The following is a 24312-nucleotide window of genomic DNA, read 5'->3' as shown; positions in this document are numbered from 1 at the left end:
TTCCTCTTTTTGGGTCTGGGATATCTCACCATCCATTTGCATGCAAAATTCAAGATATCATTTTTTTTCCCGCTGAGTAGAACTCTAAAGTATATATGTGTCACACCTTCTTTATCCATTCTTCCATTGAGGGCCACCTAGGTTGTTTTCAGATTCTGGCTATTACAAATAGTGCTGCTATGAACATAGTTGAACAAATGCTTTTATAGTATGACTGGGCATCTCTTGGGTATATTCCCAAGAGTGGAATTCCTGGGTCCTGAGGTAGGTTGAGTCCCAGTTAACTGAGAAACCGCCACATTGATTTCCAAAGTGGTTGCACAAGTTTGCATTTCCACCAACAATGGATGAGTGTTCCCCTTACTCCACAACCTTTCCAGCATAGGCTATCATTGGTGTTTTTGATTTTAGCCATTCTGACAGGTGTAAGATGGTATCTCAAAGTTGTTTTGATTTGCATTTCCCTGATCGCTAAGGAGGTTAAGCATGACCTTACGTGTCTTTTGGCCATTTGAACGTCTTCTGTTGAGAATTCTCTGCTCAATTCAGTACCCCATTTTTTTTAATTGGGATAATAAGAGTTTTAATGTCTACTTTCTTCAGTTCTTTGTATATTTTGGAGATCAGACCTTTTTCTGTTGTGGGGTTGGTGAAGATCTTCTCCCATTTAGTAGGTTGCCTTTTTGTCTTAATGACAGTGTCCTTTGCATTACAGAAGTTTCTCAGTTTCAGGAGGTCCCATTTATTCATTGTTGCTCTTATTGTCTGTGCTACTGGGGTTATATGTAGGAATTGGTCTCCTGTGCCCATGTGTTGTTTTCCTATTATTTGAATGTGAGCACTTAATGTAGCACAAGTCTTTTATACCTATATTCAAGAAGCAGAAGCAGGCAGGTTTCTGTGAATTTGAGATGGTCTGGTCCATATAGTGAGTTCCAAGGATTCATAGTGAAACCCTGTCTCAAAATCCCCAAAATTCATAATAATAATAATAACCACCTACTAAACTAAATCAAAACAAAATTTTAGCCTAATTCATTCTGGGAGTAAATAAAGAGAGAAGTATGTTGAGAAACTTGTGTAGTTTAGTCTACTTTAAAGAAATGTTTTTCCTTAATCTACACTTTTCTTAGAATACTTTATTTCAACATCATTTCCAACCTCTCATGTCTTAGTGACTTAGAAGGTTCTAAATCTGAAACGGTATTTTATTTTACAAAACCTAGAACTCAGACTGAGAAAGTATTATTAAACAGGAAGTTGAATCAGAGCCCTGAACCTCTCACGTAAGAGTTCTGAGCAGACGTAATTCAATCACCCCATCCCTTGTGGATGGTTACATTTTCTAGTAACCAAAGGCTCAATCCCCTTAGATATGAGAGAGGAGAGTGTAATGTAGAGCAATGGTTCCTAACCAGCCTTATTCTGCGACCCTTTAATACAGTTCCTCATGTTGTGGTGACCCCAGCCATCCAATTGTTTTCTTGATTCTTGATAACTATAAGTTTTCTACTGTTATCGACCATAATGTAAATATCTGTGTTTAAAATAGTCTTTAACAACCTCTTGAAAGGTTCATATGACACCCTACAGTGTGATGGCTCACAGAACCTCTTTTATAGACATTACCTACAATTATCATCAGGGAGGCATTAGATCTTCTTCAGTTATTCTCAGAATTCAAACTCTGAGATATTTTCATCTAATCAAAGAAGGATTTTATTGAGTTGGTTTGTCTCTGTATCTTCTATAATAAAATGATGTGGCAAGGTGTAAAATTCTTTTGATTTGTAGAGATTAATCTTTGAACTGAGTTTTAAATAGTAAGTTTTTAACCCTAGGATTAATGAGTGGTGTGTTCGGACTTCTACCTGTATTCATGCACAGTCAGGTCTACCGTGTGAACCAGGAAATACAATATTGTTGTGTTAAATGTGCTCACTTCTTACTGCTTTTCTCCAGTGAATAGCTGCATACTGATTTTCTAGATGCTTGTATGCTATCATTCAGGTAGACATTTTGGTTTGTCTAGAGATGACTATGTCATGTGTCAAATTCTATTCATGTACTGCTTTGGGTATGGTAAAACAGATTGCTTTCAGGATCATCAACCTTGCAGGGACTTAAATAGTACTGTTTTGATATTCTATAATTTTCTAATGTTTTCTTTATCTATCATGACTCTAGAATGTGACTCTTCAGATGTTTCTGAATATTTCAGTTTTTTATAGACAGTTATTTTAATGTTCATTTTATCAACATATATTAGGATTCTAGAAAGAGTGCAGAAAAGGAAAATGTCTTGAAATCCTAGAGGGCTACCAAAACCATATTCTACCTGACAGGTGTTTAATGGATAAACATTCATAATCAAGCCAATGTTCACAGCTATTGCTTGGAAAGTGAAATAGTTAATTCATAAAATATCTTAAGCCAAAAAGTAACAGTTGAGTTAATTTTGTCAATAATGTGTAGATTTATGTTATGGTATAGAGTTTGCTAAGAACCTAGTTGAGGCCATAGGAGTAATTTTAATTGAGATTTTTACAACCATTTGATAACAGTGTTTTGATCACTATCGTTAGGGCAGAATTCCAATAGAGGCCATAAAGTCTGTGACTAATCCACTGAGTCACCCAGTCCCTGTCATATATTGCTTAATGACCCATGTTGTCAGGAATTATTACTGCTTCTAGTGATAATTTTTAAAGAGAAAAACTTTGTGGATACAATATATGAATGCAAGTTAAAAACGTAGGTTTTCAAAGACAATGAAATATCTCTTCGAATGTATATGAGACTTTTATTTTTACTTATAACTCCTTTACTTTATCTATCATCAGTCTATCTATTCCTCTATCTATCTATCTATCTATCTATCTATCATCACTTGTCTATCTATTTATCTATCTAAACTTTCATCTTTATTTTTATACAGAGAATAAAAGTATTTAAATATATATGTGTGTATGTTTCTGCTGAATATTTTAATTTTCCTTGGTTAATGTTTGCAGGGCACTTACAGATGCTAGAATAATCTCTAATGTTTTTGCTCAATCTGCTCTGGAGATGGATGAAATAAATAGTTTAAACTAATTAATGTAACACCAGCTGTTACAAGTGCTTGGCAGACGTCTGTGCGTTTTGATGGGCAGGGAGCGGCTGTTGTACTTGACTTTATTTTAGTACAATGTTGATCACAGTGTAAGCTGGAATAAATGAAAAGCCAAAAGAAGAAACACGGGATGGAATTCTATGAAATGCAAAATAATAACTTGGTCTATAAAACATATAATATTTTAAAGATAAAGAGACATATGATAGCCTTCATTAAACTATAATACCTTTGACGGTTGCTAAGTTAAGCATGATTATACCATAAGAGTTCATGGTTGTGGACAGTGTCCTTGATTTGTCCAGAGAACATATTGGAGTTGCCGGTATGCAGTGTCAGCTATACTCTGCTTTTGCTAATTAAATGCCTGCAGAAGAGTAAAGCAAAAGAAACAGAGATTTGTCTTATGTGGGTTTGAGATTTACTTCAATTATGTTATTTGTCCAATTCATCAAGAAAGTTATGCTGCTTTACAATTAAGCATATTTCTGCATGGTAATTGTAAATCCTTCTTCCTATATAATTCCCTATGGAGAAAGAAAAAAATGAATTTGCAGCTAGCAAACTCTGAGTAGAGAGGAGCCTTTGGAACAAAGTAGAGTGGCTCTTTGTGAGGAGACTTTCACGGTTGTCCTATAATGGAGAAAAGTCATTTTCTCAGTATGTCCAGGGTTTCTGTAAGACTGAAGCTAACCTCAATTTGACCATTAGAGAGTAAAACAGGTGGGATTCCTCTCATTCCAAAATCTAACATGCTGTGAGGCTAAGACAAGTATATTCCAGGGAATTTGATGCCAGCCTACGAAGGCTCACAGGGAGTTTTCAGGACAGGCATGACCACATTGTTAATTCTAGGACAATGTTGGCTATAGAGTTGGACTCTTCTCAACAAACAGGGCACTAGCAAAAAAAAAAAAAAACCAAAACAAACAAAAAAAAAAATCAAACTAACCATGTAAATAAATAAAATTAGGAGGTAGAATCTGGTTTCTGTGACAGAAGCAATGGCTGTTTCCTGAGAATGGGCACACATTAAGAAAACAGCATCATTCTCCAGATTACTACCCTGTGAATTTGTCTAATAAGTTATTACAGCGCAGTGGAGCAGATGGCAAGTGCGCTCCTGGAAGAATTGATGGATGGAATATGATGTCATCATTGAGATGTCAAGGTTCACAAGGTACTTGACCTCCACGAATACGTCCTAACTGGTTAGAATTCTAAATAGTGAACTCTCGTGACACTAGCTAAATGGGAAATATGTGTAGTTTGTATTTCTTTATGGTGATGTTTACCCCCTTCCCTGAACTCCACATAATGGGATTTCTTTCCCTGAAGACTTAGAGATATTGTTGGAGGGTTGCACTCGGTAACCTTCTGAGGATTTCAATACAAATCCACACATCTAAACTTTAACAAAATCACAGCAAATGTTATTTATGAAGTCAGGTTCAGAGCTTTGCCTCGTTTATATGTATATATGCAGAAAGAACTTAGTTAAGACATTCCATTAATTTTAACATGTTATCACAAAATTTCAAAGTGCTGACTCCGTGAAAATATTCAGTGCATAAAATTAAACTTTTATATTAAAATATGTTTCTATAGATACAAGTCCCCCAAAAAGCTGCCAGGGACTCTGATGGTGTGTTTATTTATTTATTTGTTTAATTATGACTTTACTTGCGCTAACAGGTGAGAAACCTAAGCACATTAACATCTTTATTTCAATATCATCATTTTAAAATTTCAAATGAGTTTAGAAACTATGCAACATGTCCTATAAACTGTTATCTCAGAATTTACCTGACCCTGGCAAATGCACTATGGAAAAATATCATAGCAAGTATAATTATCGATGTGGAGACCGAAAGGAAATGTAGAAAAATTTGAGAATCAGGTATGGACATTGTGTGAAACTGAGGGAAAAAATACAAGCTATTTGTAATTGTTTGGAGGATGAGGGTACATTAATTAAAGGACACATCCAGAAGAAAACATGGCAGACGTGTCCAGGAAATGACTCAGTGCTTAGAATATGAACTTACTATTCTGAATATTCACGGTAGATTTCTCTGCATTATCTAACGGGAACACTAAGGTCTGAAAAGAACAGAGCTGTAAGTGGGTGGGCTATATTTTATGTTTGCTCATTTTGTATGCCTGGGTTCATGAACAAGCATTTTTTTCAAAACATGAGATACTTATTTTTATTGAAGGAGATGAATGAAATAATCATGTACAAATCTTTGTAGTGTAAAGGCTGATAGGATTTGGGACACACATATTGTCAAAAAGTCATTAAGTGCTTGACATAGTAATTTGATTATGAAATACATAATCATAACCTGTCAGCTGTTAAAAGGAACAGATTCTTATAGATCAAATATAAGTGAAATTATAAAAGTCTTAATCTGTCAAAGAAATAAACTTGAAGCCTGAAAACTTATTCTCTATGTTGTTCATTTGGTAACTTTGCAAGAACTTGTAATGACAGTGTAGAAAGGCAGTACTTTAATTAATTTTATATCCTAACATGTAATCCAGCCATGAAGTTCTGAAATATCTTAATTGTATTACACAGACCTAAGCGGATTTAGCCTACAGTTGTAAGTGCTGTAGATATGCTTGAACTATAGATTATATTTTGGTAATATAGATTATAGATTTAGTCATTTATTTGGCTATATCAAAGTCTATAAACTTGTACTATTATGCGTAGAAGATTACTGTAATTAAAAATATTCTGTCAATATAGATCAAATGATCAAAAGAGCTTATGAAATTATTTGATACATTATTCAATTATCTTTGATATTTCTAATATAAATGAAACAGCAGGACCCATATCTTATATGACATTGGCAGTTAGTATTGATTATATGGCTGAACCATTTGCAAGGGCTGTCTTGGCCTAATCTTATCTCTTTTTCAGTCTGAGGCAGATAAAATATTAATACAAGGTAAATGAGTACTCACTGAACTTGCCATATGGCCCCTGTGGAGGGCAGAGGGGCCTGGGCAGCCTCTGGACTTGCCATATGGCCTGAGAGGGGAAAACGTAAGGATTACAGAGAAACAAATCTACCATATGGACTAGGTGGAGCTCTTGAAAGACTTAATACTTTCCCATGCTGGGACATTTTTCACAAAAGAAAACAACACATATAAATAATATATTATACAAAACCTCTTCAAAATGGATCAATTGTTTAGATTTAATATGATGCTTTCAAGCAATGTCCAGAGCATATAAATAATCATGGTTTACTTTGAAATGGCAAAGAGGATCATCAATCATTTACCCCTGACATTTTTACATTGCATTTAACATCTGTTCCATAATAGCATGCTACAGTAATACACTTAACATCATATTACACACTGAACCCAAACAAATAAATATAACACTAAATTAGAGACTCAGAAAATTTGCTTTGCTTCAACTACTATTTTTGTAAACAATGTATAATCTGCTCCTTTTATCACTTGAAGTTTTTGGTTGTTGTTATATCCAGTGGAAGGAATGAAGCAAATGGCAAAAGCAATTTTCTTGGTGTGATCAAAGCTAATTAATTTGGTTTCTGCTAATATGGAATTTATGATAATTTAGCTTGGGCTTGATAAAGTTTACCTTTGTAGTAGATATAAAGAAAAGATTTGCTAAGCCAATTATTACTATAAACAAGATTACAATGAAAATGTTTAACCCACATAAGAGAGTGTACCTTTCAAGGATTTTCGAGCATTAATTGAATGCAAATACATACCAGTAATAACAAATTAGCCTAATTTAGTCTTTGAGTCAGGATTCTGCAGTACCTGCAATTGGTAGCAGATGGATCTAATTACTGTATATACTTCTAAATTCTGTGCATATTTCTTTCCAATATCAGTTGTTTGGGCATTGATTGAATTTATGCCTTGCCATTTCCAGCTACCATTATCTCCTTGTGTTTTCTAAAGCACCTAATAAGTTGTAAATTTTTTAAAGATTCATAACATTTAAAGCATTAACCTTCCACCTTCTCCTTCAGGGAAGAACAATGTTTCTGTGGGTTTGTTTCTAAATCTGAATCAGAATGCCTACAGGAATTCATTTGGAATCACAATTTGACAGTGTGGAATGCATTTGAGATTATATTCTGCTATTTCTGTAATTTCTTTGTGTATGTGTTTGTGCATATTGTATGTGAAGCTGTGTGTTTATGCTTGCTTGTGGAGGCTGGAGGACAAACTTGGGTGTCATTATTCATTTTGCTGTCTACCTCTTAAGTCAACTTCTCTTTCTTGGCTGGAAGTACTCAAAGTTGGTTTACTAGTGAGTCCAGGATCTGCCTGTGTCAACCTAACCAGAGCTGAGATTAGAGAAATGCCCTTTACACCCAGTTTTTTTCCCGTGTGTGTGTGTGTGTGTGTGTGTGTGTGTGTGTGTGTGTGTGTGTGAGAGAGAGAGAGAGAGAGAGAGAGAGAGAGAGAGAGAGAGAGAGATTTTGGGCCTGAACTCAAGTTTTTGTGCTTGCTTTGCAATAAGCTCTCTGTCCAGCTCTGAATTTTGCTCTGACCTATTTTGTCAAAGAAAAACTAATTCATTCACATTCAGAAGTTTGCTTTGCTAATAAGGATTTGACCTCGTTTAATGGATTTAGTTGTTTTTTTGTATCCAAGAAAATTAACCTAAAAATTAATACAACCTTTATATTTTATTGATCTATAAGACCCAGTATTTATGTTTCCTGATGAGTTCTGCATCCTTTTTCAAATTCCACAGATGGCGCTTGGCACTCTTCACTTTGATCGTTTCTGTTTATGTTATCTTATCTGCTGTCTCTATGGAGACTAGGACTTTCCTTTCTTTTCCATTATGTTTTAACATTTTCGTGACTTTTATTGCTATAGATTTTATAAGTCATGAGAAAATATGTTATTTTTCCAAATTAATGAATCAATAGTTCTGATGAATAGGATGTGAATCACACTAGCCTGTGTTGAAGCTATGAAAAGTAGGGTTTGCAAAGGGTGGGTTCCTTCACATGGATATTAAATGAAGGCCAGAAGTGTCAGGTAAAGAAAGAAATGGAGAATTGGTATCTGAATGCAAAGGAGGATACCTAAACAGAAAGAACTGTATCCTGCCTCGGTGCCTCAAACTGTGCGGCAACCGGGATTGGAAATGTAGGAACCACAGCTCTGTGCTATGTGGGTATTGAGCACTGAACCAGGCAATTTTTGGCTTATAATGCACTTCAGTTATAATTTCAGGGACCAAGCAGAAATCCAAGGACTATTAGCAGAACCCAAGGCCATAGCAGATCTGAATCAGTAAAAGTAATATCAAGTTGTTTTTTTTAATGTTTAAGATTTCTTTTTTTTTTTAATTGAAAACACTTTTTTTTTTCATGCAATATATTCTGGTCACTTTTTCCCCTACCTCAATTTTTCAATGATTGCTGGCAAGCTAAGTTTTATGTGTATTAAGACAAGTGAGGGAGAATGTATTAATGGCATTTCTAGCTTTCCATATACAAAATCCTAGCAATCTTCTGTTCCTTTTTATTCCTCCCCATTCCTACCTCTGTCCCTCATTCCTCCTGATCTCCACAATATTTTCTCTTTTTCTTCTTTTCCTTCTATATCATTTTGTGTGTTTCTGTGTGTGTATGCCATTGTATATTCAATGATATATAATAAATTAGTATATTACTATATATTATATATAGAATAAATTAATGAATATATTTTATATAATTGTATATAGAATTAATATAAATTGTATATATTCTAGTGAGCTAAAGTCTTTCTTCTAACCCATGTATTTTAAGGGTTTGACATTATTCCAGTATCTCCCTGGGAGGCACACTAACTTCAACATGTGTGTTGTGGGAGACACAGTGACAGAAAACATTTCAAATCATATAATTTTCTCACCAAAGTTATTTCATCTCACCAAATATTAAGGCCTCATTCACACCATTGACTTGTATCCTACTCTTTTCTCTAACTTTATATTTTTAATTCCTCCAAGCTCAGGCTATTAAATGATCTGCTCTATTGCTCCTTTATGGAACCTGATGACTGCCGTGTATCGTATTTTCAACTTGTTACAAACTTTTTAGAATCCTGGGTTTTTATCTAGTCTGCATTTCAGGGTTAATTTGACTGTATATAAAGTCACTGATTACATTTATGAGTATATTCAAGTTGTGAAAATAATTTTGGTAGTGAAGGAAGTAGCACTTCCGTATGTATTTCTTGACATTTTGAAGCTATTGTTATATGAAGCTCTATTTTTTTTCCTAAGGGAAAATAACATCTGTGGGCAACATGAGTTTCTCATGTTTATCACCAGAGAGCAGAAATAAAACCTGAAGTTTTGGTTTAATTGTTTAAATTTAAGAAGAGCTATGATTTTTTAATGATTAATTTCTTGCATCATTGTAAAAATCATTCTGGAACCAGCTTTTTATTTATATGATGTTTATAATGTAGTTATCATAAAGCATGTAGAGTAAAATACAACTTATAGATGAAAGAAACTAAAAGTAATTGTTCAGCTTCTATCTGCATTTGTATTTTTGAATCATAGTGTATTAAGATAGAGAATGTGTAAGGAAAGCTAATCTGATGTGTGAAATAATAGCAATATTACTTATTTATAATAAACTATCATTATGGTATTTAGATAAAGAAATAACTTTTATTTTCAAATTGACTAAATGAAGAAAATTTCTAAACTCTGCATTAATTTTTACATGTTTTGAGTCAACATATCTACTGTTCATAAGCATATCCAATTTAAAACCAGGAAGCACCGTTTTATACAACTGACAAAAAAGCACAGTTTTATATAACTGAAAACAGATTATTCTTTTTCTGTGCTGTAGACAATACATGGTTATAAACTGGAAGTTAATTTTTAAAAAACTTATACTTAGTAGAAGCTCAAGAATATGCATTATGTTTTTATGCTCTGAGAGTTGCAAAATAGCAGCTGTGCTGTTTGAGAATCCCCTTCTCACCCAGGGAAGAATGCTGACAATGACATAAACATACACTCTTAACTTTTATATTTCCCTAAATCCTAAAAATTAGTGCTCTCCTTTGCATTTTTATATGACAGTGTTATAAAGCAGTTAGTTTTAAAGAAAAAAATCATAAAATCTCAATAGGTGAATGGAACGTAAAGGTTACTCAATTTAACCTCCTATCAATTTACAGGGGATGGTTTCTATAATATCCCTGACAGGATGCTTACCAAACTTTGCATGGACATTCTACCACTGCCCATCAACCATTATCCAAAGCAACCAGCTGGATTTTCAGATGGATGAACACAATCTTATATGTTTATGCATGATTGTCTCTTTTCTGTATATAGTGGTTATAAATATATGAACTTATTAAGAGAATTTGAGATATTTTACAAAAAGAAGTTGATTTTATATGCCAAATATGCAATTCTGGAAAAGAAACTGAAAGCACACACCAGTTTCGCACCAAGGCAGCTACAGTACATGTACCTTATCATGTTGGGCTATGGAAGTTATAAACGTTGCTCACTTAAACATGATCATGATTCATATAAGGGTTGAGATTTAATACATGAAGTAATTTGGGAAATAAAAATCATGTGATATATTTATAAAATAAGTAATAAAATATAATACAAATCATGCCTTGAGGTGGTACAATGACCGGGAAAATTAAAGTTCATAGATTTTTATACTAAAAATACTGAAATAAACATACAACTGAATTTCTTTGACAATGATTGCCCAATCTTTGATCATTTGAAATAGGGCAGGAATGATAGACTAGTAATTGCTTGTTATAAATGGAAACTGTTTCACAACAGGGAGGCTGGGGTGCATTTACCTGGTTTCATATTATTATGTATCCTTGTCTAAAGATAATTTGCGTTGGGAGGTAAAAATGAAGGAACATTTTTAACTACTTGTGGCTTTGCACTTGATCATTATACTTAGAAAATAAATAAGGACTTGCATAAATTAATTATTTTAGATCAAGATAATGATGTCTAGCTTAGCGCAGCATTCTAGGAATCTACTGGGATCATGACAGAGTAGTGACCAAAAACCTTGAGAACCCTTAGTATTAGGAATGAGCAATTTGGGGACAGTCAGGGAAGAAAAGGACTCTGAAATTAAGACAGTGATTTAAAAAGCCAAGTGCAGTTAGTTCCCATAGGAGGAAGAAGGCAAATACATAGCAAGGAACACAGAAAAAGTAAATTCAGTAGACACAAATCAGAACAAATCTCAGAAGACATATTGTGGAAATCCCCAAATTTTAATTGAAGCTGATGAAAGGGAAAGACATGCTCCTGCCTTTCTGAAGTCTATTGCATCAACATTAACTTTTTCCTCATTTCTTAAGTATGCACCACTTTAAATGTGATACCTTTATGGCAAAAATCTTCCTCCCAAGAGAGATAAAGGTCTGTTGGGTACAGTTGGCACTTGGTAGAATTGTTTAATGACTTCATCTTCTTAAGCTACTTTCTGTTAGTGTTTCTGTAAAATGCCTATCATGGTTGAACCGCAATGATTCTACCATGAGAGGCTAAAGTATCACTTCTAGGAAAAATAAACTTGCTTAAAGAAAGAAGGATCATGTGTAAGTGGCAGAAGTCAATGTCAAGGAATCTTGGTTGTTTAGGATAAACACTGAGTTTAAGTATTAAATTAAAACTTAAAATCTGAATTAAGAATTTACATTTTCTTTCTGCTATTATCTAAATCCTTTGTGCATATATATGTATATATATTAATGTATGATACAAGCATGTTTGTAGCTAAAGCATTTTTTTAAATGTAGGTAATTTGTATTTTGGTCCAGAGTTAAGAACATGAACTCTGAAATAGAGATATTTGGGGTTCAAATCCAGGACCCCAAGTGTCTTATGCTATCTTTATAGCTGAATTACATCATGAATTAATTAATTTCTTTTTATGTCTACCTACTACTTATGTGCAGAATGAGCATAACCAAAGAAACACCCATTTCATGACCGTGGTGAGACTTAGGAAGTCAAGTGGTGCAATGTTGTTTTGGATGTAGGAGGTGTCAATGTGGATTAGCGGTTTGAATATGATGATGCTCTTCGTATCCATCTTTGAAATAAAATGAATTAGGAAAATGTATACTGAGTAGCATCTATTATCTGTTAACAGTTTACTAGCAGAAATTTAAAATAGTCATAAAATTGGAATAAGATAATAATTATTCTACAGCGTTATGTTGTTTAGCCTTCACAATAATCATGTCAGTGTTAATGTTATTCCATTATTTTTCCACCAAATTTCTCCTCTTCCTTAAGAAATATGAAGCAATTCATGAACACTATGAATTTGATCTTGAATCTTTCTTTTAATTATTTAACTATATATTTTGCGTATGCTTTTCAAAGATAGGGACATATTTTTTCAGGTCACAAATACATGATCAATATCAGTTCTAAAATGCCATTCTGTATTTTATGAATTTTTCAAAAATTTATATATAGTGTATGTGTGAATCTATTTTCATATTATACATATTCTTTTTGTTATTCAAAGCTTCTTTCCTTAAACTTCCTATTCATTGGCAACACACCTCTAATGAAAACTAAGTACGCATGTGTAAGTTTGCACTTGAAAAAAAAATTGGAACAGTCCTTTAAGGGGAACATTTTATCTAAAGAGTGTAGAATTAGTTGCAAGGATTTATTTTTATGTCCTGCATCTTATAATTCTCTGATAATTTCTTTTTTTTCCCTTCCTTTTCTTTTCCAAGATAAGGTTTCTCTGTAGCTTTGCAACCTGTCATGGCATTCACTTTGCAGACCAGTCTGGCTTCAAACTCGCAGAGATCCACCTGCCTCTGCCTCCCAAGTGCTGGGATTAAGGGCGTGCGCCACCACCGCTTTTCAATGAAAGATCCATGGGGAAAATCCGAGTTTAAATAGAACTCCTCAGAGCAACTTTTTTATTTCAGGGAACATTTTTTTGAAGGGTCCTGTTTCATTCACTTGGAACAGGATTCACCTTGTACTTGAAGACTCAGAAATGAGCAGAGCTGATGAGAAGGGGATAGGACGGCAGACCATGAAACTGCAACACCGTCTAGATTTTCTCTTCACTTTTAAGGCCGCATTCATTTTAAGAAAAACCTCGGACTCATGTGACAGCCCCTCCTCTGTCCTCATCACACATTCTCAGAGCCCAGCACAGAAACTCACTTCTGGCAGATGTAAATCTTGGTGAATTGTACAAGGTCAAGGCACAATAAAGTAGAGTTATCAAGGGATTGCAGTTTCCTGCTTTCCACCCTGCGCGAAATGAGTGTGGCTCCACCCCCCAAAATGAAAGCATGCGTCTTCTTTTGTTGTTGCTGTTCTTTCTGGAATTATGAAGTATGATTTAAATATTGCTTTGATTGTTAACTCAGGCTTGCCCAAGTGGTTCTTCAGAGCTAGAGCGTGTTTATATGTACCTACCACAGCCCATACAACCTGTTTGCAAGGCAAGCCAGTTTCATTTAGAACCAGATATGCTCCTTATTAGCAAGACATGAAGTTGTCTGTAGTAACAGATTACTAGTTCGGTTTCCATGGGCAAGCACGGACTGCAAAGTAGATTATTAAGGTACACAGAAGTAGAAAATTAGATTCGAAGTGATGTTTTACTGTGAGGTCTTCTCTGGGCCGTATAAAATGAGAAAGAAGTAACCTTGTTCTATTTCTGCACCCTGGTTTAAAAAAAAAGCCACGTAGCAGGCACATCACCTTTAATTAGGTTTCTGCTTTGGGGAAGCATTTTACCAGCCCCCTTTCATTTATTTTTAATGATGTTATCACTACCAGGCAAACAGTCCCTTAATAAAACAAAAACAGTTTCTATATAAAGCCTGGTGTCCATGTCCTGAGTCGGTCATCTCAAAACAAATGTTATGATTGTTTTCCCTGTGGTCTTAGAACCCTTAATGGCCCAACTGTGCAGATATAGAAAGCATTAGCCGAGGAAACAGAACTGGGTCCATTGTGCAGCCTTCAATAAGTGCTTCCCCATGTTCACTTGCAGTATCAGCAGTCAGGGTAAGCCTATGGGGGTCATGGAAACGACAGAAAGGTCGATTAAATGGGAACTTTTCTGTAAAACCTCTGCTCCCTCTTTCATAAGCCTTCACAACTCACTGCCTACGAAGCAAGCAGGGGAGGAAGCAATGCCACATGTTTGGGAGGTCAATCAGTGTGTGGATGCTTAATTTTTCAAACCCCTCGTTGCAGAGACAAGAAGGATTGCAGGCACAAGTATCTACTTTCCAACATTAATTTTTGTCCCTGAATTTGTTCTCAAAGTCAAGCTTTAAAATACTGGTTAGTGTACAGCTTGACTTTAATGCTTCGTTTGTATATAAGTCGCAGAGATATAAGTACAGAATAGAGAGAAAGTCATTTTTTTTCTTTTAAGAACAATGTTTGGAAATATGCTTTCCAGTTAAAATTCCATTAAAATATAATTTCTTCAGGTTATTAGAGACTCAGAATTCTCTGAGCTGTTACCCCTGGGTGGTCTTCTTAGATGACCTCTAACCCTCCGTCCACATAGCCTTCAACAAAAGTTTACTGCTTAGTTCTTACCATGGAGATTTTTATTTCCTTCTTCTATCCTGTCTCAATTCATGTCATCCCAAATAATCTCTTCTTTTCCTAAGTAAATACAGTGTCATTTGGATCAGTATTTTGTCAAACAACCTTATTGAGATTATACTTTGATTCTACGTTATTTTTTTTTTAAAAAAAATCATCTTCTTAGTGATTCCTTTTAGAGCAAGACTGTATCTGTGAAATTGTCCTTTAACAAACAGTGTAACTTTCCAACATAAGGTGTTTTAATTTTACCATAACGGATGCAGTGTGACTACAAGACAAATGGAGACCTTTTGCTCCTTCACTGCGTATTCTTCAGGATTTGCTGCTCTTTTCTTCATTCACTTATTTCAGAAATAAGTGAAATTAAATTCAGAAATTAAAAGGAACTTGTCTGTACGGGTAGATTGAGACAATGCGAGTATTCTCTCCTTGTCTAAGGAGTGACCCATAAAGGTATATTTCAGAAACAGTGCAAAACAAATCTACCTAGATGTGAAGACCCACCTGTGGGGATGGTAGTTTCACAGAATAAATGAGCCATAAATTTATTCTTTGTTACAATGGAGAAAACTGCATGCCTGACATAGGTTTTAACATACCTCTGCCACCTCTATAAGCCCATTATATATTATCTCGTTTTTTACATTTTATTTGTGTGTATGTGTACATTGAATATTTGTGCTCATGTGTTCAGGTGCAAATCTGTGCTTATGGATGTTGACTCTACAAGTTAAACTTGGGTCTAATTCCTCAGTTACTGTCTAACTTAATTTTGAGACAGGGTCTTTTACTGTCCTGACCTACAACTCAGTATGTAGACTGGGCTACCAGTCCCTGGGCCCTAGAGTCCTCTTGTCTCTGGCTCCCCAGCAGTAGAATTGCAAGCAGGTTCTAACATATCCAAATTTTAGTTAGGTTCTGTGGATCAGACTCAGATTTTTGTACAAATGATTCACTTTACCACCCATGCCCCTCACTGAGACCACCTTTTTAATTTATTTTATCCATAATTTGCACTCCCAAGTTCTAATCCTGATAGGAATATATTCAAGAAGTTTTCTGATGTTTTTGTGCTGTCCTCAGGCTATGCCAATGAAAACTGTCAACATAATGCATCATTATCAATGGCTTATTACATAGGCAGAAGATATCTACCACAAGCAAATGATTAAAAGATGGAGCTTTTCAATGCCACATTAAAGAAAAATGACTATCAAAGAAAATTTATGGATTTTATTTTTCACATGTACACTGGTTTTTATTCTATAAAGCATTTTTCCATTTATAATCTAATTGGATTATAGTATAATCCTTTGAGTTTAGTTAATCCTTATTACAAATTAGCCAAATGTTTTTCAAATGATATAAGATAGTTTTATCACTACAGCATTTAATAGAATAAGTATCATTAGGATCAGAATTCACTAAGTTTAACAATGATTTCTCTTTGTTTAAATTTAGCTGTATCATATATGGACTTGAAATATCTTTTATTTAGAAAATCTGTTGTATGTGACTGGAGAGATGACGTAGTAGTAAAGAGCATTCTGCTTTTATGGAGGACCCTGTTCAACTCCTTCAGTTCCCAGCACAGCACTAACATTGGACAGCAGACAACCGCTTCTATTGCCAGCACTTGAGGAATCTAACAGATTCTTCTCATCTATCCTGTTTAGATCACATGTCTGCGTATGATTTTTAATTCTTTATCTAAGCACTAATGTTAATTTTTAGGTTAAACATGCTCCTGTTTTAGGTCAGTAAGACTTCTATTGAATACTTTGGCTTCTGATAGAAATTTACTAAAACAGCCTAGAAAAGTTTATATTTTTATAAAAATGTATTTACTTATAAATGGAAAGTACTGTATCCTGTAGAATACTTTTCAGCCCCTTTCCCCCACCTACTTTGCCATTTTAGTAATAGTTTTCATTCAAACATCCTTTCTTTAGCTCGGAAAGAGCAGTTTAGTTGTAATAATAAAAGACATTACAGAGCAACGTGCACACACAGACACACAGACACACAGACACACACACACAGACACACACACAGACACACACACACACAGACACACACACACAGACACACACACACACAGACACACACACAGACACACACACACAGACACACACACACAGACACACACACACAGACACACACACACAGACACACACACACAAACACACACACACAGACACACACACACACAGACACACACACACACACACACGAGAGAGAATGTGTAATTCAAACCCACAGGGAATGGTTACGAAAATAACTGTGTTAGATTTTATTAGCAGGAAAGAAAACATGTTAAAAGTAGGGGACCATTATTTTTTTTAAACAACATTGTTCCTTAGGATATCCTGCTAAATTGTTCTGTGTGATAAGATTGAAGAGGAAAGAGACTTGTCTTTCAGAGACATCAATCTTCCTGATGGTGGCTTAGTAAAAAGTGACTTAATGTGCTAGTAGCATCCTGAGTTCAGGTGATAAGGAAGACTAAAATACGATGTCCTCATCCTTTGTTATGCAACTGAAATGTTTTGTCTTTTCCATTTGTACTTTAAATTTCTATGATCTTGATTAAATAATGGGGAAATTGTCAGCATATTTACTGTGTAATTATTCAGATTTCAATCAGTAATTTTTCTGGGCATTAAGATGAAATTACTTATTAAACTGTAGCATGTGCCATTCCATTTTCCTTCAGGAATTACTACAGTTCCTTGCAACTAAATTAAAGTAGAATAATGCTGAAAAGTTAATAACTTCTTTTTAGAATTTAAATATAACAACTTAATAGGTAACTAGCATGCTGGTTTCATCTGGCATGTGTTGAGTACCTAACTGTGACTGCAGTGTTTTAGTTCCTGCCTCTGGTCACATCGCCTCCCTTTTGCAGTCTCTCTCTCTCTCTCTCTCTCTCTCTCTCTCTCTCTCTCTCTCTCTCTCTCTCTCTCTCTCTCTCTCTCTGTCTTTCTGTCTCTCTCTCTCTCTCTCTCTCTCTCCCCCCCCCCTCTTGCTGTCGCTGTGTGTGTGTGTCTTGTGTGTGTGTGTCTTGTGTGTGTGTTTACAAATATCCGTCTGCCTTTTTCTAATGAGAACACATTCCATGAGAACTTTGGTCTCATTTTACACTGGAATAACCTCATGTTAACTTTGTGTCATAAATCTATGAAACAATCCCCTTTCATAAAATAGCATTACAATATGGCCATGTATTTGGTGATCACCATTTAAGTCACTCTGGGAATAAATTGGAGTTCCTTGCACAACTCTACCAATTTCTGTTCAGTGATAATCAAATACTGAAACCTGATGTCATATGGCACAAAACAAAAATCCCCAAATATGACTAGATAATTGTCTTCAGAAGACAGTTTCTCAAACCCTTTGCAGGAAAATCAGGTGGAAATCAGATGTGTGAGTGTGTGCTGCTTCTTCCTTCACACTTTGAAGTCCATGGAGATTGTGTAATGCCCACATTCTAACACTGTCTGGCCTCAAAATTTTGCCTTAATATTCCAAGAATATTTCAAGGATAACAAAGTCACTTCATTTAAAAAGTAAATATGATTAAAGCTTAGTTTTAGAATCCATGCAGGAGGAAATAAAGTAGACTTTTATGTTGTTGATTGCTGAGAGGTGACAGTGTCTTCTCAGATAAGAGCATATTGAGGTCCAAATAAATATTTTTTCATTTATTTGATCTTTTAGCTTTCTTTTTCTTAATAAAAGAGGAGGTTGTAGTTAACATTTCTGTGAATTTCCTTTTCTTTTCATTTTAAGGTGTTGTGACCCAGATTTATAGCAAATGATGGTCTGTTCTCATACATGATGTTAGATGCAATGAGAAAAGAATACATATGCACACACACGCTTGCACATACACACAGAAGAGTGTTAATCATTGCCTGGATGAGCAGTGGCTAATGAAATAACAATAGGAGGTAAAGTGCTTTACCAGCTATAGGAATTAGTTAGTTATCACCTGGAATCGGTCACTCTGGTCTACATCAGTTTTACAATGCTTTTACCCTGGTACATTTTTTTCCACCGCTATTATTGTGTGCATTATTTCAACAATTAACAGTGCATGAATGTAGTCATGATAGTGATTTAATGATTTGTTTCTCACCTGCCAAGCATAGTCAACCATCAATGCACTGAAGTTAAAATAAATAATTATTTAGTGATCAAAGATATGCTCAAATGTGTTCATAAATACATTTGGTTCTCATTTTTTTTTGCAGAGTCTTTCAAAATTACGAAGTCACAGATGCTAAGGTGAATGCATGCTCAGATGATCATTAGGTTCTATCCCTTTATTCAAAAGACAAGCAATTATTATCTCCATGATCTATTAAGGTGTATTTTCTTTACCATGTGACAGCTAAGGTGAAACAGATCAAAAAATATTGCTCTCCTTTCTTAAACAATGACACATGCACGTAGATGTTTAACAAGTGCCTTTCCAGAGCTCTTATGAGAAAACAGTAGCAGCCTTGGTCTAGAGAAGTAATTTATGACAGCATGGTAAATGGTGTCCAAAATTACCTTGCTCATATTAGCCCTGCTGCAGCCCTACCTGAGCCCTGAAGCGTTTCTCCACCCCACGTGAAAGCTGTGATAAAATACAGCATTATGAGTCCTGGCTTAGTTGCTTCCTGTTTCTTCTAGTACATGCTGCTTGAACTCATCCGTCAGCGATTTCACAGAGGCAGTGGAAGGAGAAATTACAGGAGAGTGTGACAGGAGGATAGTGAATAGAACATCTTTTGTCTCTTACCTCTCTCCCCACCTTTTCTTCCTGTTTACTTCATTGACTAAAAATGGGGAAGGTGGGGGATACGATTTAGCAGGTTCTGACATTAGTGACTATAGGCATGGCACTTTCCATACTATTTCCACACTAGACAGGCATGATTGAAAAATGTGTGTGTGTGTGTGTGTGTTTAAGTGTTATATTTTAAAATAAAGGAATGACTGAGAACAGTGGAGTGAAATTATAAACAAAAATCAAGTATGCTGAAAATTTTAGCCACTTGTAGAACTGAGAGATACTATAAGAAGTAATCAAATACATTGTACTGATGAATTCTCCTGGGGTGAAATATGAAAAAATATTTATAAAATAGAGAGTACTAGCCTGAGTAACATTATCTGTGAATAAGCCACAACTTGCTTCCATTTCATTGAAAAGTATGCAAATGTTTAAAGAGTAAGTAGTTAAATGAAAACTTTTTACAATGAAAGGAAAGAGTGCTTGTGTTCGGACATTAAGTGGCTTAACTGTTGAAGAGTGTAGAATCAATGAAATAAATAATAACTTACCTGAAAGGGGTAATATGATTTCCATAAGGCTGTGATGGAAGTTACATTTTTAATGTTTTTTTTTCTTCACTTCCCTTTTTATGTGTGAAAGCTTTAGATGTTTAAGTATTTAAAATTAGATTTTTTTGCTAATGAGAGTGATTATTTTAATTGCAACTTAGAAACAACGTCCTCGGATTCTAGTCTTTCCCTTTAGATGTTACAAAAGGAAAAGAAAAAAATGAAAGACAAGAAAAAAAGGGGGGGATTTCACTTGTAGATTCTTTGTTAAGCTTATTAAGACTACATTTGAATGAACCATCAATATAAAGGAAGGGTTAATTGAGAAAGAAACATCCTGATATACAAAACATTTCTCTTATAGAAAGCTTTAGAAATACTCTATTGTCAATCCAAACAGAACAAACTAAAATGAGATAATTGGGAAGGTGCCCATAAAGTCAGCCTGAATATATTATCACAACTATATATGAGATAATATTTGTTTTAAAAAGATTCTATGGCACTGTAAACTCAGTCTCATTAGAGACTGCATTTAAAAGGCTTATAAAGTTACTCATTAATGTTATCTTGTTGTATCTCCACAGCTTTTTCATTAAAGAAAATTCAGCAGAAAGCATTTTCTCCTGATAGCAGGAACCAATTTGCAATAAATGTTCTGGAAACCACTAGGGAAGCCATTACTGAGGTCTAATAAAAACAGACAAGCGTAACTTGTTCTATATTTTTGTTTCAATCACATACAGATGAGACCCCGCTTTCTACACCAACCGCAAGAGACAGCATCGACAAACTTTCTCTAACTGGGCATGGGCAACCACTACCTCCGGGCTTCCCGTCTCCCTTCTTGTTTCCCGATGGCCTATCTTCCATAGAGACCCTTCTCACTAACATACAGGTATGACTCTTTTCACTCTGCAAGGAAGGAGCACGGAACACACACGGGTGAACTGCTTTTCGAAAAGAAACCCATTTCAAATAATTATCTCGTGATATTGGCTGATCCAGAGGATTAGACATTTCTCCAGAAAATTACCTTTTAACTTTACTACACTAACCAAATTGTTGTAGAAATGCTCAACAAATAATTTGTATTTCACCATATTAAAAATAAACAAAACTGGTGTAAGAATTTATGAAAAACACTCCCCCCTAAATGTTCTCTTTATTGCCAAATAATGGGACCAATTTAAGTGTGTAAATTTGTCTGGTTTATCAAACGACAGCATGCAAGTTCTAATAAATATTTAGATATTTTTAAACTGCTGGCTTTACAGTGAGGAAATGATATGTTTATTCATTTTAAATATGTCTAATAAAGAAGAATCCAAAAGAATTTCTTTTTTCATAAATAAGTTTCTTTCAGCAAGTAGGGACTCTTCAAAGAATAAACTTCAAAAAGCCATAGAAAAGTTTCCGCAGATTTCCTATGTGTCCCTCAGGATGTATATCTTACGTACAGTACATTATGAATCAAAAATACTTAGAGTTAACAATAACATAGTGCAGGGAGCCAAAATAATAAAAGTGTTTGGGATAGAAGAAAGCATAGTTGTCCTGCCATGCATGGAGGGATCATGTGGGCACCAGATGGAACATTTCCTTCTACTTCTCAGGAGGAGCCAGAAGGAGACATGGATACAGATGCCGTTAGCCCAGCACTCTGTCCTCACTTATATTTTCTAAACACATTTCCTACCATATTAAACTTTGCCCTAGCTGAAATGTAATTAATTTTATTTACCTCTCCAAGGATATAACAGGAGGTCTTTAATGTAACATATCTTCTCATCTATTAATATGGCTTTTTAAATACAAACGTAATTAGAATTGCTAGAACTGTATTCAACATTAAGGTTTTGTATTTTACTAACTGAAATAAGTAGTCAGTCCAGTCTCATTTCAATCCTGACCAGATTACAGCAAAAAGTAAACATAGGAGTTTTCCCCCCAAATTTTACATATATTGCAAGGTACAGATCATCGTGAATTTCACTCTTGTTGCGGAAAATGCTTTTGAAAAGCAGGGGAATAGCACAACTGGTCTGGTTGTAAGAGATTAAGAGTTTATCAAAGGCTCAGCCCTAATTGAGATATCTGTATCATATCTCTTCCCATCAAGTCTTAGGGACCTTTGTGGAAAAGGAGCTTAGAGGTGGTAAGGGCCAGAGATAACTGATGACTGCCAGGAAACAGTGTTTTCAAAACAAGGTAGTCAGGGTTCCCTACCCTGTGGGAAGTCCAAAGTCCTCCCTACTCCATCGTGGTCTAGGAAGGTGAACATCCAAAGTGGCTAGGCTCCCACACAGCCAGAACCTGAAGTAGGATCAAAACCCAGTGCCATTGTCCTTGGCTTCACAGCAGCCCTCATTGTCCGCCATATTCAGAGAGTCCGGTTTTATCCCATGCTTTTTCAGTCACGGGGAGGAGGCGGAAATTTTTTTTTCAATAAAAAAAAAAGAAAAAAGAAAAAAAAATCAAGGTAGTGAGGCTACACATATGAGTTCACAGCGGACTAGACAACTTGCTCACAATCTATTCAAGCTCAAGGCAAACAAAAATCTCAGCATAGAAAGAGAAGTGGGTGCAGAGTCTCCTCCTCACTGAAGAACTATGTCTGTTAGTAGATCCAGGAATAAACGGGACAACCCTGCTAAGTCGATGATGACCCAGTTAAGAAGGCATATCCAAGAGTATATAAGCACAGGACTCGTGATTGATAAGGAGATGGGGACAGATAGACAGAAAGAGAGAGACACAGAGACAACGAAGCAAAACAAAAGGAGAGGGAAACAGAGAAACAGAGATAGTAAATGAGGAAAGATAAAGTTGGGTGTGTGTTGGGAAGAGTGAGGAAAGGAGGTGGATATGATTAAAATACATCCAAAATTCTCAAGGAACTAATAAAAATAAGAAATTAGAAAGGTTCATATTATTCTACGTAAAACTCCATATAAAATTGTCTTAGAAATTTATAATCAGACTAATGGTATTTTGACTTGAATTTCCACATAAAAATACTCTAGTTTTTTATTTTTATTTCTATTTTTTTTTACTAGAAATCAGCTTACCCAGCAGAAGAAAGAATGGTTGTACACTGGGCCTGAGAACTGGGCTGACATTCATAGTTCTATGTCAAATATTGACAGTTTGGGAGTCTTACATCTTCTCTCTGCTTGGAGTACTTAGACTAGGCATGATATCCCCATCATTGCAAACTAAGTATTTCTTTTAGAAAGAAAAAAGAAAAGGAAATGTCCTACATTTTAGACAAGTTTTCTATTTATTTAACCTACTGTAGATCTGGTCTCCTTCCCAAATATATACACCAATGGTATATCTTAGAAGAGTTAATGGTACATTGATAAGCAAAGCAAATTAAATTATTGATTTTAAGGTTTTATTGATTGGAATCTGGTTCTAATAGTGTTACACCATCAATAAAATATTCAACTTTAAGAATTATACTTGTTTACATCAATTTTATACATATGCATATATGTGTAAACATAGGTGTTATATAACTATGAATATTAAACATTCCCTTTAATACACATGCATGCACATATGTATACTTAAAAGAGACTAAGATTAAGAAAATAACTGAGTCCCTTTGAGATATATGTATACAAATACATATTGATAATCATAAATATACTGAATTTTTGGTGATTTCACAATAGTTTGTAAAATGCCATACATGTTAAATCTTATTATTTCCACATTTATTGAGTTGTGATTATATCTAAGAAATCTTATAGACTGCTTAAATAGTCATGACCCTGGCTTATTAGGCATAGAGTACAAATGTGTTTGCTGTCTAAATTTTAATTTAGATAATTATAATCTGCCTACATCGATTTCACCTGCAATTGTAAGTATATATATTTGGGTTCTCTGCTTTCTCTGTGAAAACTGTAGCACACTCATGTAATCAGTTTAAAACTATATGGTTACTTTGAAAATAATTTGTTGCAATTAATATTCATTTCCCTAAATTCTTCGAAATATTTACTACATTATTGTTTTAAAAACAAATTATTTCATAATATAGTATTAGTTGATAATTTCTAATAACTAGATTTGTGGTGACTACTATAAATATTTCCTACACAAATAATTTTTAAAATATTATTCTCATAATTGCTATCATAAAACTTATGGAAAATATTATAATTATATCCAAAAAATTAAACATTAGTTT

The 24312-nt window shown here is 34.7% G+C and overlaps 1 protein-coding gene across 2 annotated transcripts in view; it reads left to right on the top strand.

Moving 5' to 3' along the window:
* The window catches only part of Dach1 (dachshund family transcription factor 1), a 359092-nt gene that overhangs the window by 289826 nt on the left and 44954 nt on the right, over positions 1-24312 (top strand). For both annotated transcript variants that reach the window (XM_075949513.1, XM_075949512.1), the window contains one exon: positions 20855-21006. In XM_075949513.1, the coding sequence (XP_075805628.1) occupies positions 20855-21006 (152 nt within the window). The remainder of the gene's footprint in view (positions 1-20854; positions 21007-24312) is intronic.

The sequence above is a fragment of the Microtus pennsylvanicus genome, chromosome 15 (genome assembly GCF_037038515.1).
Source record: "Microtus pennsylvanicus isolate mMicPen1 chromosome 15, mMicPen1.hap1, whole genome shotgun sequence".
Lineage (NCBI taxonomy): Eukaryota > Metazoa > Chordata > Mammalia > Rodentia > Cricetidae > Microtus > Microtus pennsylvanicus.
Note: the sequence above shows the minus strand (reverse complement) of the source record. Positions and strands in the feature narration are given on the sequence as shown.